Source organism: Gopherus evgoodei, chromosome 1 (genome assembly GCF_007399415.2).
Source record: "Gopherus evgoodei ecotype Sinaloan lineage chromosome 1, rGopEvg1_v1.p, whole genome shotgun sequence".
NCBI classification, from domain to species: Eukaryota; Metazoa; Chordata; order Testudines; family Testudinidae; genus Gopherus; species Gopherus evgoodei.
In genome coordinates this window covers 281,133,489-281,148,224 of record NC_044322.1, presented here as the reverse complement: position 1 = coordinate 281,148,224, position 14,736 = coordinate 281,133,489, and the positions used below count along the sequence as shown (strand labels likewise).

Here is a 14,736-nt window from a genome sequence, read left to right as displayed (position 1 = left end):
TAGCATGTGGTTTTCTTCCGTCCAATACTTGGTATCACTAGGGCTCTGCCACTAATTTGAATAATCAAATATTCAGTATCTGCAGAGTGAAAAGGTCTCCGTTTTGTTAATAAGATAACGTATGAAAGTAAATGAATAGTTTACAAGTCTACGTAGCTGTAATGTTATTTATAAAAGGCAATTACAAGGACAGCCTTTCAGAGACTAGCTCTTTATCATTAATGAGGCCAATCACATTTTGAGCAGCGTGTAAATATTTGAAACCTACCACAGACATGAATAGTTAACCCTTATTATGAACCTCTGATCTGTCAGAGCCTTGAGTTTTCTATTTACTTCAAAAAATACTTAAGCCCCAGTGAAGTGTGTCATATTTCTTTGTCCTAATTTGAAGCCAGAATTGCCAACTAAATAAATTTGTGTAATAATTTAATGACATGCCTATCACTAGACATTCTTCACTGCAAGCAGATGTTATACCAGTTGTGGGTGTGAACCTCAGTGTAACACCTGTGCTCTCCCACAGTCAGTTTTTCCTTAAACATCACTCTCATAGCTTTGATAAATAGCATTTATACAGGCAATTGGTGAATGTCTCAGACATTAGTTCAAATATTTTTAAAATGCAGTTCTGCTCTGAACGGTAATGCTACAAAAGTGGCACAGTGACATCCTGTGCTTATTGCTCTGAATGATTTTCAGCTCAAGTGTGCTCTATTTATAAATAAAAATGTTTTTCTAGCTACCAGCCCTACAAGTCAAATTACGATCAGTGAGTCAAGCTGGTCTCTTTCCTTCTCACGTGTCATCACCTCCAATAAGGGTCCTAGAAGCCAAGCTATGCCCTCAGTGACATTTGTGTAACACTGTTACCTTCACTGGGGCTGCAAAGATGTAACTGATTAGAACTTAGTAAAAAGATTCTTCTGAAAGTGCACAAGGAAGAACAAAATTCAGCTGAAGAGAAGCCCAGTTTAAAAGAAACCCTATACCTGTAAGCAGGTGTCACTGAATACAAACTGGGGGCAGATCTGGTGAACAGACGAGTGACAATTTTACACAGTACTTTGGCAGAATTAGCATTGTGTTGAAGTCAATACAGTCAGCTTGCCAAATATATTTGAATCAGGCTCAGGTATGCTGTGGAGCTGGCTCTCTGTGTGTTAGGAGCAGAGATGAGTGAACAGGGATGTCTGCTCTGCAGAAGCATCAGCCCCTTGGGGGTGGCATAAGAGGAATATTACAGTATAAGCTAATGCTCACCCTGTCACATTAATGCTGCTTCCCTCATAGGAGGGTTGTCTTGGCCACAGGCAGGAGTGAGGACTGAATTGTGTATTGGCACTGAGGCCTGGGTCAATATTACTAGATCCCCACTTGCAATGCACAAAGCTCGAATTAGGCACCTCGGCCCCATATACAATGAATAGGGAGAGACAGGCATCTAAAGGTACGTCTACACTACGGGATTATTCCGATTTTACGTAAACCGGTTTTATTAAACAGATTGTATAAAGTCGAGTGCACGCGGCCACACTAAGCACATTAATTCGGTGGTGTGCGTCCATGGTCCGAGGCTAGTGTCAATTTCCGGAACGTTGCACTGTGGGTAGCTATTCTGTAGCTATCCCATAGTTCCCGCAGTCTCCCCCGCCCCTTGGAATTCTGGGTTGAGATCCCAGTGCCTGATGGGGCAAAAATCATTGTCGCGGGTGGTTCTGGGTAAATGTCATCACTCATTCCTTCCTCTGGGAAAACAACAGCAGACAATCATTTCGTGCCCTTTTTCCCTGGATTGCCCTGGCAGACGCCATAGCACGGCAACCATGGAGCATTTTTTTTACTGTCACCATATGTGTACTGGATGCCGCTAACAGAGGCGTTACTGCAGCGCTACACAGCAGCATTTGTTTGCTTTTGCATGATAGCAGAGACGTTTATCAGTTGTTCTGTACCGTCTGCTGCCATTGTAAATTGGTAGTAAGATGATGGTTATCTGTCGTTCTGTACTGTCTGCTGCTGTCATGGATGCCCCTCGCTGAGATCGGCCGAGGGCGCAAAGGCAAAACTGGGAATGACTCCTTGAGTCAATCCATCCTTTATGGTTTCTAAAAATAGAGTCAGTCCTGCCTAAAATATGAGGCAAGTGTACTAGAGAAGCAGTGTATCAGAGAGCACAGCTGCTCCGTGTCAGATCCCACAGAAATGATGAGCTGCATGCCATTCACGGGGAGTGCCCCTGCAACAACCTCACCTGTTGCTTTCCTCCTTCCCCAACCTTCCTGGGCTACCGTGGCAGTGTCCCCCCATTTGTGTCATGAAGTTATAAAGAATGCAGGAATAAGAAACAGTGACTTGTTAGTGACATAAAATGAGGGGGAGGCAGCCTCCCGCTGCTATGACAGTTCAGGCAGAACATTAAGCAGTGTGGGGGAGAGGAGCCCAGCATCCCACTGCTATGATAGTCCAGGCAGTACAGAATCTGTTCTTTACACAGGAAAGGGAGGTTGCTGATGGAGCTCAGCCCACAGTTGCTATGATGAAGACGGTTACCAGCCATTCTGTACCATCTACTGGGAATGACTTGGAATCATTCCTATTTTTACCCAGGCGCCCCCGGCCAGCCTCACCTGAGGCCAGCCAGGAGCACTCAGGCTGATGACAAGGATGGCTAGCAGTCCTACCGCACCATCTGCCACTGGGAAGGGGAGAGGAGCCGATACTGCTTTTCACTGCCGCAGCATAGCTTCTACCAGCAGCATTCAGTAGACATAGGGTGACATTGAAAGAAGTCAAGAAACGATTTTTCCCTTTTCTTTCACGCGGGGGGGAGGGAGTAAATTCTCAAGCTATATTCTGAACCACGCCGGACAATGTGTTTGAACCTACGGGTGTTGGGAGCTCAGCCAAGAATGTAAATATTTTTCAGAGACTGCTGTGGACTGTGGGATAGCTGGAGTCCTCAGTACCCCCTCCCTCCTTCCATGAGAGTCCATTTGATTCTTTGGCTTTCCGTTATGCTTGTCACGCAGCACTGTGTAGCCTGGAGATTTTTTTCAAACGCTATGGCATTTCGTCTTCTGTAACAGAGCTCTGATAGAACAGATTTGTCTCCCCATACAGCGATCAGATCCAGTATCTCCCGTACGGTCCATGCTGGAGCTCTTTTTGGATTTGGGACTGCATCGCCACCCGTGCTGATCAGAGCTCCACACTGGGCAAACAGGAAATGAAACTCAAAAGTTTGCAGGGCTTTTCCTGTTTACCTGGCCACTGCATCCGAGTTCAGATTGCTGTCCAGAGCGGTCACAGTGGTGCACTGTGGGATACCACCCGGAGGCCAATACCGTCGATTTGCAGCCACACTAACCCTAATCCAATATGGTAATACCAATTTTAGCGCTACTTCTCTCATTGGGGAGGAGTACAGAAACCGATTTAAAGAGCCCTTTATATCGATATAAAGGGCCTTGTAGTGTGGATGGGTACAGCGTTAAATCGGTTTAACGCTGCTAAAATTGGTTTAAACGCGTAGTGTAGACCAGGTTTAAGAATGCAATCCACAAAAGCCAGCAAGCTAGGCAGGGAGACACCTACATTAGCCAATGGGAGATCCTGACCAGAGGGAGTGCCCTAAGCTTCACCTCCTCATGGAAACAGGCTCCCAAGTTCCAGCTGCAGGGAAGCACCTATCTCTGTTTAGCAATCCACAAATGTGAACCCACCTCCTAAGTTGTTTCTTGCAGGAATGAATTAAGTGCCTGCCTCATGCCACACAAAACAGCCAGAGAAGGAGGAGGAGGAGCCACCGCTGCCCCCGCCTTATACATTTTAGCTTAGTGGGTGGAACAACTTGCCTGGGATGTGGCAGATCCAGGTTCAATTCCATCCTCTCTGGCTGAGGGGGAGAAGGGTGACTCCCTGACCCGTTCAAATCCTCTCTCTCCAAAGAGTGATCTAACAACTGAGCTGTGGAATATTCTGATATGGCGCTCCCTTAGGGTGACCAGATGTCCCAATTTTATAGGGACAGTCCTGATATTTGGGGTTTTGTCTTATGTAGGGGTCTATTGCCCCCTACCTCCTGTTCCGATTTTTCACACTTGCTATCTGGTCATCCTAGGCTCCCCCAGTCTCTCTTGTTGAAGTTGTTCCACAGTGACTAAATAATTAAAGAGTCATTGGAGCAGAGGGACTGGACCCTGGATCTCCCACCTCCCAGTGGATGCCCTAACCACCAAGCTACAATCATGCTCTCTCTCTCTCTGGTCCAGTGACTAACTATTTATACAGAGTGATATAATCAGACAGTTTAGGACTTATGTGCCTAAGACAGTGGTTCTCAACCAGGAGTATACGTATACCCCTGACAGTACACAGACATCTTCCATGGGGTACAGCAACTTATCTAGATATTTGCCTCATTTTACAACAGGCTACAGAAAAAGTACAAACTAAAATTTTATACAATGACTTGTTTGTATTACTCTATATCTTATACACTGAAACCTAAGTACAATATTTATATTCCAAGTAAATATGAGAAAGTAAGCAATTTTTTCAGTAACAATGTGCTGTGAAACTTTTGTATTTTCATGTCTGATTTTGTTAGCAAGTCGTTTTTAAGTGAGGTGAAACTTGGGGGAGTACTCAAGACAAATCAGACTCCTGAAGGTGGTACAGTTGTCTGGAAAAGTTGAGAGCCACTGGCCTAAGTACTTTTGTGGATCAGGGCCTAAGTCTCCATGCAGATGTCTGATGAACCATAGAATTTCAGATTGTGGCCTTCTAAAATCCATTGATGGCCCAAGTCCCTTACCCGCACCACTTCCCGTTGTGATGGGCAATTTGCGACGTTTCTTGGCCCTTGCATTCTCTCTCACGTCCCTCCTTCTTCCCCCCCTCGAGCTAATATTTTGCCTCAAATTTTCATTATAGCATGTGAAATAAAATCCCACAGATATAGATGTGCATGGAAATTGGCTCTGGGCTTGCCTATATATATTTTAGGTGTGATTCCATATTCTCTGGAAAACTAACTGAGTTAGGTATATTCCATTGGTAATAACACAGCAGGTGTGCTCTGAAGCAACAATCCATGTGCTGTTTTGTAGGGGTGTTGGAACAATTTTTATGGGGAAGGGGTGCTGCAAGCAGAAACTGTGTATTTGATTGTTGTTAGTACTTCAAGCCAGGGGGTGCTACTGCACCCCTAGTACCAGCACCCCTGCTATATTAGTGCCCATACAGCTTTTCTGATTTGTGAAGACGCTGCTATAAAATGCTCTCTCATTACGCAGGACTGTTTAACTCACACTTCATCTGCACCATGTTTGAGGTGCATGTAAAACAAACCGATAGGGATAAAAGTATCAGACAGTTTTGCTCAGGTTGGAATGCAGCATGTCAAAAAGGTCTAACTCAAGAGAGACAGGAGCATGAAATCTAGCTCGATGTCCTCCAGTCCTCAGTTATACTAACATTGACAAAGCTAGATATAAATAAACAGCCATATCCGTACCCAAAGGATGGCACAACGTGAAAACAATGTTTTCATAGAAACAGAATCAAAAATACAATCCAATGAATAGCTTTAAGTACCCTCTTTATTTTTCAAAGAGGTGGAATTTAGCAACACAGCTCCCTCCAACTGACATTAATACAAAATTATCTTACCAGCTCTAGAGTGGGTGGATTACATATTCATAAATAGCCAGGATTATTCACATGAAGAATTTACTTTTTATAGGAATATCATAGTTTGTTTACTTTTTAAAATCAATAAGGAAAAGGTAACCCCAGTAATATTCTGCCATTGCAGTTAGCCAGCTCCGTACTATGTAACGTGTCCATTCCACATATTTTTTTTGTAAATAAGGATATTAGGCCAAATCAAGCAGTTCTTACGCTAAACTCCCATTGGCTTCAGTGGAAGTTTTGCCTAATTAAGGACTAAAATTTGATGCATTTCTAATTAAACTGATTACTTCATGTTTGATCTCATTTGGCCAAATTCAGGGCCAGCATTAGCAGGCGCAAGTCCACTGAAGTCAATGGAGTTGTACCAATGATGTATCTAGACCATTGTTTAAATTAGACCATCAGTAAATTCAATCTAATCCACTCTACAATCTGACACCATCTTTTTACAGGTGAGATAACTACCTATACACGCTTCCTTTATATCCCAGGAAGAAACCATGTTGTATCATAATAAAACAATCTCCATCAAAGAAAGCACCGGAAAGGATTTTCTAGGTACCAGACTTCATAGCACATTAAAGTTCATTCTGATCACTGTGATCAGTCCCAACACATTTATTCATTCTCAATGAATCCAGAGAAAAGGCTGTGGGTGAAACAGGCCTTGATTCAGGAATATGCTCCCGTCTATATTTTTCAATGTAAGGTTCAGCTACTTCCCAAACCTACAAGACAGAAAGAGCAACAGCAGAGTCAGATGTGAAGGCTGAAAGATTTTATGCTCAAACTGAGACACACGTCAATGTACAAGATTAGAGCATCCTGTGCAGACACTAGCAGGGCATAATTGACTGTAATAGGTATACAGAAATAAATTGCATGTGGCCATCTGAAATAGACATAGGGTCAGAGATGGTGGCTGAAGAGCAAGACTGCTACTGAGCGCAGGAATCTGTAGGGACATTACATTTTTGCTGAGTAAAGGGGGATCTGGGTGCAGTTGCAAGGGAATGGTATATAGCTTCTGTCCTGACTGGTGCAAGGTGAGTTTTCTCAGGTGGGAGGAGACATTGCATCTCCTACTACCCAGATGATGTCATAGGGAGGGATAGGAGCTGGTGGGGATGTGTCCCTTGTGTCTTATAGAAAACATCTTGTCATGCAGGAGCCACGGTAGCATGAATGGAAGACTGGCACGGCCAAGAAAGGTCAGTGACGGGCAGCACTGGCAAGGAATGGCAGATCTGAGCAGACTTTGGGGCTCGGATTTACTAAGGAACCTAAAGGTTGGAAAGTTTCCCTTTTTCTCCTTTATCATTCTCCCTAGCAGGGCTGTAAGACAGGTGGGCTACTAGGATCTATATGGCTGCAAATAGTTTGATAGGTCAGTAGAGAACTCCTCTCTCTCATTCTTCTGTTAGTTAGACTTTACAACTGTAAAAAAACGAAATGGGTTCCGAACCCTCTAGCCGAGCACAAAGTAGGGCTGTGTTAATGCACATCCTTGCTGCTGTTCTCTCATCCTTGCACTCCTATAGTTTGCCAGGCCCTCTCTTGTATCTGGTCTTGAACTGGGTAACAAGTTCTTTGGGATATGGACTATCCTCCTTCCCCCCGCTCCTGTCCTGCAATGAGCTCCCCATGCGTAGTACTCTGCAAGTGTCCAGAGTCCCACTGACTTTAATGGGGCTCATTGCAGGACTGGGCCGATATTTGTAAAGAACTGTCAGTTTCAATAACCTAAGTCATTTATCAACAACACAACGGAGGGGACTCATTTTAAAATATATTATTTTTAAACTAAAAGCATCACTTTATAAGACTATGACAAACTAAAATCTCCAAACATATTCCTTCAGAGACGGTAATTAAATCATGCATGTGAGGAGAAGAGCTGGTTAACCCCTGATGCATCAAGGACCATTTTAAAAAAAGAACTACAGATCTCTTCATAAGGAATGAGCTACTGCACAAATGCCAGTATCAACACCTGCCTTCTGCTCCACAAGCAGCCTGTGAGCCGCCTCAATGTCTGGGGCCATGAAGCGATCCTTTAGCCAAGGCCTGAAAGGTGACAAATTGAGAACATTAGCCAAACATTAACCAACACCGTAGTTAGCAGGTCTTCAAAGCTGTAACCTTTGGGAAAACGTTATTTGATTTTACCTTACAACAGAGCGCACAAGGTCATAGACTTTCTCCAATGGGGTGGTTGTTTTCAGGGGGCGTAGGAACTCAATGCCCTGGCAGGCTGCAAGAAGTTCAATGGCCAACACTAGGAAGCCAAACAAAGTAAGGCAGGATAGTGAGTTTCAAGATGTACAACCCATTGAACATTTACATATGGAGAACCTCTAAAAGGAGCTTGTTACAGTTACTTAGTACCTCACAACATCAAAGTGCTATGCAAAGTTTAATTGAGGAAGATAAACAGAAGACCCATTTAACAGATGGGGAAACAGATGACGGTTCTGGCGAATACTTAAAAACAGTCTCTGATTTTGGATGTCCAGACGTGCTGAGCCCGACTTTTCAAGATTCTAAGTGTTCAGAGCGCCCATTGTCTTCAACTGGCACTGGCTGCTCAGCACTCATGGTGTACTCCAAGTACACCTCAAAACAGAGACATCCTAAATGAGAGCCCTTCCCCAGAACTAAATTAGATGTAGCGATAGGTCTGAGCTGTATAATTCAGATCCAGTTTTGAAACTCCCAGGTGTGCTGGGATGGCCAGAGATAGAGTTCAGTTCAGACCCACTTCTCATTAGTATGAGAACTCTGGTAGAACTAAAAGATCTTGATACATATATATTGGAAAAACTTGCACAGTATCTCCCTGTCTAAACAGTGGCATTTGTCCCTCACTTACACAACGGCCAAATTCTCCTAAGGAAAATGTTACCTAAGACACATTGTTTTCTCTAGTTACACATTCACTTTGCTGAATGTACAAAATGATAATATTTAGTATTTTTAGAGATCTCTACAACTTCAAAACATTCCACTGTATAAACCCATGTACAAGCAAATTAGGGTGACCAGATGTCCCGATTTTATAGGGACAGTCCCAATTTTTGGGTCTTTTTCTTATATAGGCTCCTATTACCCCCCACCCCATCCCTATTTTTCACACTTGCTCTCTGGTCACCCTAGAGCAAATTGTACATATTGGTTTTCGTGGTATGTATTGTTGTGTTTTCCAGCAACAGCTGAAATTTGTATTTTAAAAAAGTTACAACTTTAATCATTCAAGACAAAGATGAATGGAAAAATTTTGGCTTAGTGTCTTTTTGATAAGCCTATTTGTTTCAATGGAACACACTAATTTACATTCTCAATAATATTTCTGCTAGAAAGAAATTAAAGTAATAACTTAAAACAATATCTTAAAAGACTTCTTTAAAATGACTGAAGGGTCCATTTAAAAAAAAAAGGATGCCATGTAGAAGAAAGGCATTTAGTTCTAACCTAGTTACAAAACAGTAGATCTTTCTAAAAATCAGTGTCTTAATTTTACCTTGTTCAACATGTTCAATAACTTTCAATGCTTTTCGTGCAGCCCATCCGCCCATGGACACATGGTCCTCTGTAGCAGCACTGGTTGAGAGAGAATCCACAGACGAGGGGTGGCACAAGGCTTTATTCTCAGAAACTGCAAAAGTCCAGTGTGAATAAATGGTGTACTGTATGGACAAACAGGAGCTAGAAACAATGACTGAGTCTAAAACACTGCAGTGAAGGATCCACATCCAGCAATGGTAACTGCATGCCCATGGTGTGGCTTGACTGAGCCATCTGCAATATCTAACATTCAAGCCATTTTGCCCCTGAAGACAGTAATATTGTACATTGATCATCCGATGCTGATATTAACCCAAATACATAAAGGTAAATATTACATCCAGAGAAAAGATCTTGTTTAAAATAGACCACAGGTCAGCTGTTCAGCCCAGCTCTGGTGGTGCAAACTAGCTGCAAAACCTCCCCATTATTCCTCCTCTGCTCTTGACATCCTCAGTGTAGAACATTCCCAAGAGAAAGAAGATATGGCTAGGCAATTCCAACACCCCTGAAATCCAGAGCTGTTTGAATGGCGTCTTAAAGCAGCCCCCTAGGATGCCTTAACTTATGTCAGACCAGCCCCCAGCTGGCCCCAGGATCTGGGGAGCCTAAAACTTGCTTTCCCCTTCCCCAGCATCGAGCCCGGCAGGTTCAATATACTAAATATCTGGTTCAAATGTGGACTGTATATATCTATGTTTTAATACTCAAAAGAATGTCGTTTCCCAGTTTTGACCTTTCCAGTCCTGTATTCTACAGTGGCACTCAAGGACAACTTCTTCCCCTGACCTTAAATGCTTTTCTGCCGTGTATGGTTTGGGTGCTTCTAGCTCTAACAGAGCTTCCAACAGCAATAAAAGCAGAGAAAGAAAAAGGCCCTGAAGAGCTAGAAAGTGAGCTTCCTTGTGAAAGTACAAGGCTGGGAAATAGTCTTGCCATTGCTTTATTTTAGGCCATTGGTACTTTACATCTCAAAAGGGATTGGCTTGCCCAATTTTCTTTTAATGATAAATACAGTCCAAAACGTAGCATTACGAGGAGAGGCTGAGAGACCATGAACTGATGAAGCAGTCAACATCTGCAGATCTTGCACAACTCCCCTTGAAAGTAATGGCAGCTTTGCCAGAGTAAGGATTGCAGGAAGTTGTCTGGAAGGCTGTCTGTACAATGCAATCTCACTTTAGCAGGGGGGTAATGAAGCACTTATTCACAGTATTCTAGCTTCATCGGACCTAGATCTTTCACTGTGAATCTGACTAAATAAAATTCACTTGTAGCCCCCTTGCCACAGAGAAGCAGCTCCCATATAAAACAACCCAGAATCAGACTGAAAAAGGAGCCGTTTCCCTTGCCTGTGCTGGAGGGATGCACACAGCTCATGGAGAATTGGTCATACAATGATTGGCATGTCTGGGATGGGACACCAATGGCAGACTCCAGAGCACCTTCACATGGCTGGGGCATGTGAGCTGAGCCTGGGAATCAGGATGGAGGACTTGGAAGAGAAGCAGTCTCAGAGTTACTCTGTGCAGTAGAAGGGGCGACAATCATTTTGCCTCTCCCAATCAGAAGGTCCTGGATCGACCCACTATCCCTAGCTTCAAATCAGAAAGTCTGAGGTCCAAGATGAGACTGCACCAATGAAGACTGAAAGCCAGATGAGTCTGTTAAGGCCTCCTCTCCCGCACTGTTAGGCATGCTAGAGTCTCAACAGAAACAGAGCTGGAATCAGGAGTCTCTTGTCCGATACATGCCTCCAGTTGTAACACTGGATATTCATTTTATTTTCTCATGTCTGGTCGAGAAATTTGCTTGCCTGCGGATGTTTGTTTCAGCATTTCTGCAGATAGAATCCTACCTGAAATGTACCTTCATTATACTACCCATCTGAGAAAACTATTCTAAACTGCCCAGCACCAGCCCACTACTGCTACACAGAACAATCAGAGTAACAAAGAATGCTATGACCAAATGGTCAGAGACCAGGAACTGTACACAGAAGTCAGGACCCTGGGCATTCTTGGGGGACACAATATTGAAGATGGGTGGAAGGCTGAGCCCCACACAGAGCGCCAGGCCTGCCAGTCTATTGACTCAAGTGAAAGGAGTGGGCCCCTCCACAGCCCTGCACAGGAATCATATCCTTCCAACAGGACAAGTGGTGAGGCCTGTCAGAACCACCTCACCATCAGCATACACTATTTGACAGACAAGCAGTCAGCAAATGGCCTCAAAGTATCACTCCTTTACAAGCCTTCAGCTATTCCCGAGAGGTCAGAAGATGACAATTACCTTACATGGTAGCTCTTTCTGATTTTGAGGGAGAGGACAACATTGGGTATCAACACCAGCAATTTACTTTTCAAGTGCCTGAGCCCAAGCTCTCTGAACAAATTGGTTCACACTGGAGTGCAAACAATCAGGTTAATATCCCAGAACCATGGTATGCATCACCAGTTCATGATGCCATGCCTTATCTACTCATCAGGTCACCCTACAGTGGAGAAAAGAATGTCCAGGCCATTCATGGTCAAGAAGAAATCAATGACTCTGGCTTTGAAGGTGGAGAACATGACATGATGGTCACACCCTACCTGAGCCTAGATAGTTAACCATAAAGTTATCCTGTGATTCACTGAGAGTCCCTACGGATGTGGTACGTAAATGGATAGTAGCCCAAGAAGCCTTTGTTGTTATGACCTCTGGGACAGGGCATACGGCGTGTAACATTTGGTATGTCCCAGAAGCACAGTATCATGTATGCACCTCTGTATGAATCAGGGGTTATAACGGTCTGAGATTACATAGCCCAGAAGAGTATTTTCTGTATTTTGTACATTTGCATATGGTTTGTTTTAAACTTGATGAGGCCATCAAAGTCTGTAGACAGGGAAGAGTGTAGCGCCCTTGCTAGGCTGGGGACTTCAGAGAAACAGCTCCCAGCAGCTCCCACATCCCATAGCACAGACTCAGAGACTGGAACTTCAGTGGAGACTGCCTGTCCTGGGTGGGAGAAGGGGAGAGACAGCCTGTGGAGGATGGGCCAGAGTCTGACTGACATGCCTGAGATACCAAGATCAGACCCTGGGAAAGCTTGCACATGGGCTGGGTCATGTGAGTGGAGCTTGGCAGGGACCTGTGACCAGGGGGAGAGCTGGCTGCAGGGAGTCAGGCTGGAGGAGAAACAGCCTCAGATTTGCTCTGTGCAGTAAAAGGGGAGACAGGCAGCCATTTTGTTTCTCCCCATGAGAAGGACTGAGCCCCCTCCGGAGCCCCCAGCTCCACAACTAAGATGAGTCCTGAGATTCTGCTGCACCCCTGAGAAATGAAAGCCAGCTGAGCCCGTAGGCCTCCCCTGCACCAGGATCGTTGTTGTGGGATTGGTTGAGGCTGCATTTGTTTAACGTCCTTGATTCCTTTGCCTGTTCTCTTCCCCTCTTTTAATTTACCCCCATCCCTTCTGTGAATAATATGACTGTGTGCTGGGTTTGACTTACTGTACCTGTGAATTGTAACAGCCTGGGGCTCATAGGGCTTGTTAATGGTTTATGCACCCAACCACTAGCTGGAGACACTATGCGCTAAGCACCCAGGGCCTATTGCTGTGTCCCTGAGAAGGAAAGATTAAGGGGCTCCACACCACCCTTGGGGATTGGGGTGTCCCAGAAGGGGAGGGCTACAGATAGAAATAATACATTTTGTGTAGAATCAAAAACAGAATTGTTTGTACATAGATAATTTACTTTTTAGCTTTGTTGTGCTTGTAGGGTCTGATTTTCAGAGGTGCTGGGTACCTCTTGCTCCTACTGATTTCAAGTGGGACTGTGGCGCTTAACCATTCCGAAACTCAGACTCCAGTCCTACAAAGATTTAAGCACTTGAGTAATGCTACTGTTGCCAATATTGTATTTCAGAAATAAGGGATTGTTTTCTTAGCACCCTCGATTCACCCCACTCCCCAATATTATCATCATTATTATCGTTAATAAAATCAATCAAATAAATGAACATTACTCACCTAAATTCACATGGGACATTTCTTGCTCCTTTTTGCAGCACTCAGCAATGCCTGATCTTATTGTACAGAGATGAAAAAATAAGGGTCATCCCTTATAATAAGGGACGGTTGGCTACCCTAGCTGGACTGCTCACAGGCTTAGAGCTAAACAAATACATAAATCTTTGCAAGTTCAGGGCCTCTGAAGGTGAGATAGGGCTGCAAACTATATCAGATAGCTCAGCTGGACATGGGAGAAAAGGAGAATTTACCGCTGGAGCTGAGAGCTGTTTTTTCTGGGGGTTCCTTTATCAGTACTATCAAACTACCACAGTGTTAACATAGGTTGATATTTCTAATTTTGTTCTCTTGCCAGTCTTGCTTAGGTCTTCATGTACTCACCCAGGGCCGCTGCCGTGCAGTGAGCAATCATGAAACCAGAATTCAGACCCCCTTCGGTGACCAGAAATGCAGGCAGCTCACTGAGAGATGGGTTGCATAGTCTTTCAATCCTTCTTTCACTAATTGCAGCAAGTTCATGGACACCAATTGCCAAGTAGTCCAGAGCCTGCAAGAGAAGCTCTTGATGGAATCAACTGACTTTTTTTAATTTTCAGAAAATAAACTAATATTTCTCCAAATGCTTAATTACCTTTGCAGGGTATTCACCATGAAAATTTCCTCCAGAAATGGTCTCTCCCCTTTCAGCAAAAACCATCTTTAAAGACAAGTTAAGGTGTGAACATGAATGAAGAACTGCTGACGTACCATACATCTCTGGATAACCAGAATATCCTATCTGAAAGGAGGAAGAATTGATGTGCAAATGCATATGCATATATAGCATAGCTTGCACTTCTGCATGTTCAGTTGTCAGAAAAATGTAAAACAATGCCCAGTTCTCCCACCATACAGATACAGATGAACAGTGTATTTTATTAAATAGGCTGGATGGTCAGCAGGTGAAGGCTATAAGGAATGCAAAGCCACACTTGAGCACAGTTTCTAGTGTAATTTTCAATTGCCAGTGGTGCTCTTGCCAATGGAGGTGAAATTTTATATATAGTGAACAAGACGGGCACTCATCATTGCTATCAGCTAACAGAAAGGAGCATCTTTTGTACATACCTTTATTCTTAAATAGTGGAATTCACCGTTGTTCAGAGCACCAATACAAGGCGTATGCACAGAGCTTCCCAAAATGACTCACACAGCTCTTAAAAGTGGTGCATAGCTCTTGTAGTTACCCTTTGTAGAACTCAAAGTGCATTCTAGAATGCAAGTTTTGCCAACCTTGTGTCAACTGACAAGTCACTGTTGACCTTCAAGTCCAATTGGCTGCCAAAGTTCCCAGTTACCCTTATAACCATGTAGGCCTTGATCCAACAAAGCACTTAAATGTGTGCTTAACTTTAAGCAAGAGCAGTCCACTGACTAAGCACATATGGAAGTGATTTGATGGATCAGGGCCATAA

At 43.8% G+C, this 14,736-nt stretch overlaps 1 protein-coding gene across 1 annotated transcript in view; it reads right to left on the bottom strand.

The window, feature by feature from the left end:
- Nucleotides 1–5,632: 5,632 nt before the first annotated feature.
- The window catches only part of HAL (histidine ammonia-lyase), a 32,398-nt gene continuing 23,294 nt past the window's right edge, over nucleotides 5,633–14,736 (bottom strand). Inside the window, exons 15-20 of the mRNA XM_030548512.1 lie at nucleotides 13,914–13,979; nucleotides 13,664–13,829; nucleotides 9,221–9,355; nucleotides 7,870–7,978; nucleotides 7,698–7,767; nucleotides 5,633–6,428 (exon numbers count right to left, since the gene is read on the bottom strand). Of these exons, the coding sequence (XP_030404372.1) occupies nucleotides 6,279–6,428; nucleotides 7,698–7,767; nucleotides 7,870–7,978; nucleotides 9,221–9,355; nucleotides 13,664–13,829; nucleotides 13,914–13,979 (696 nt within the window). The 3' untranslated portion in view covers nucleotides 5,633–6,278. The remainder of the gene's footprint in view (nucleotides 6,429–7,697; nucleotides 7,768–7,869; nucleotides 7,979–9,220; nucleotides 9,356–13,663; nucleotides 13,830–13,913; nucleotides 13,980–14,736) is intronic.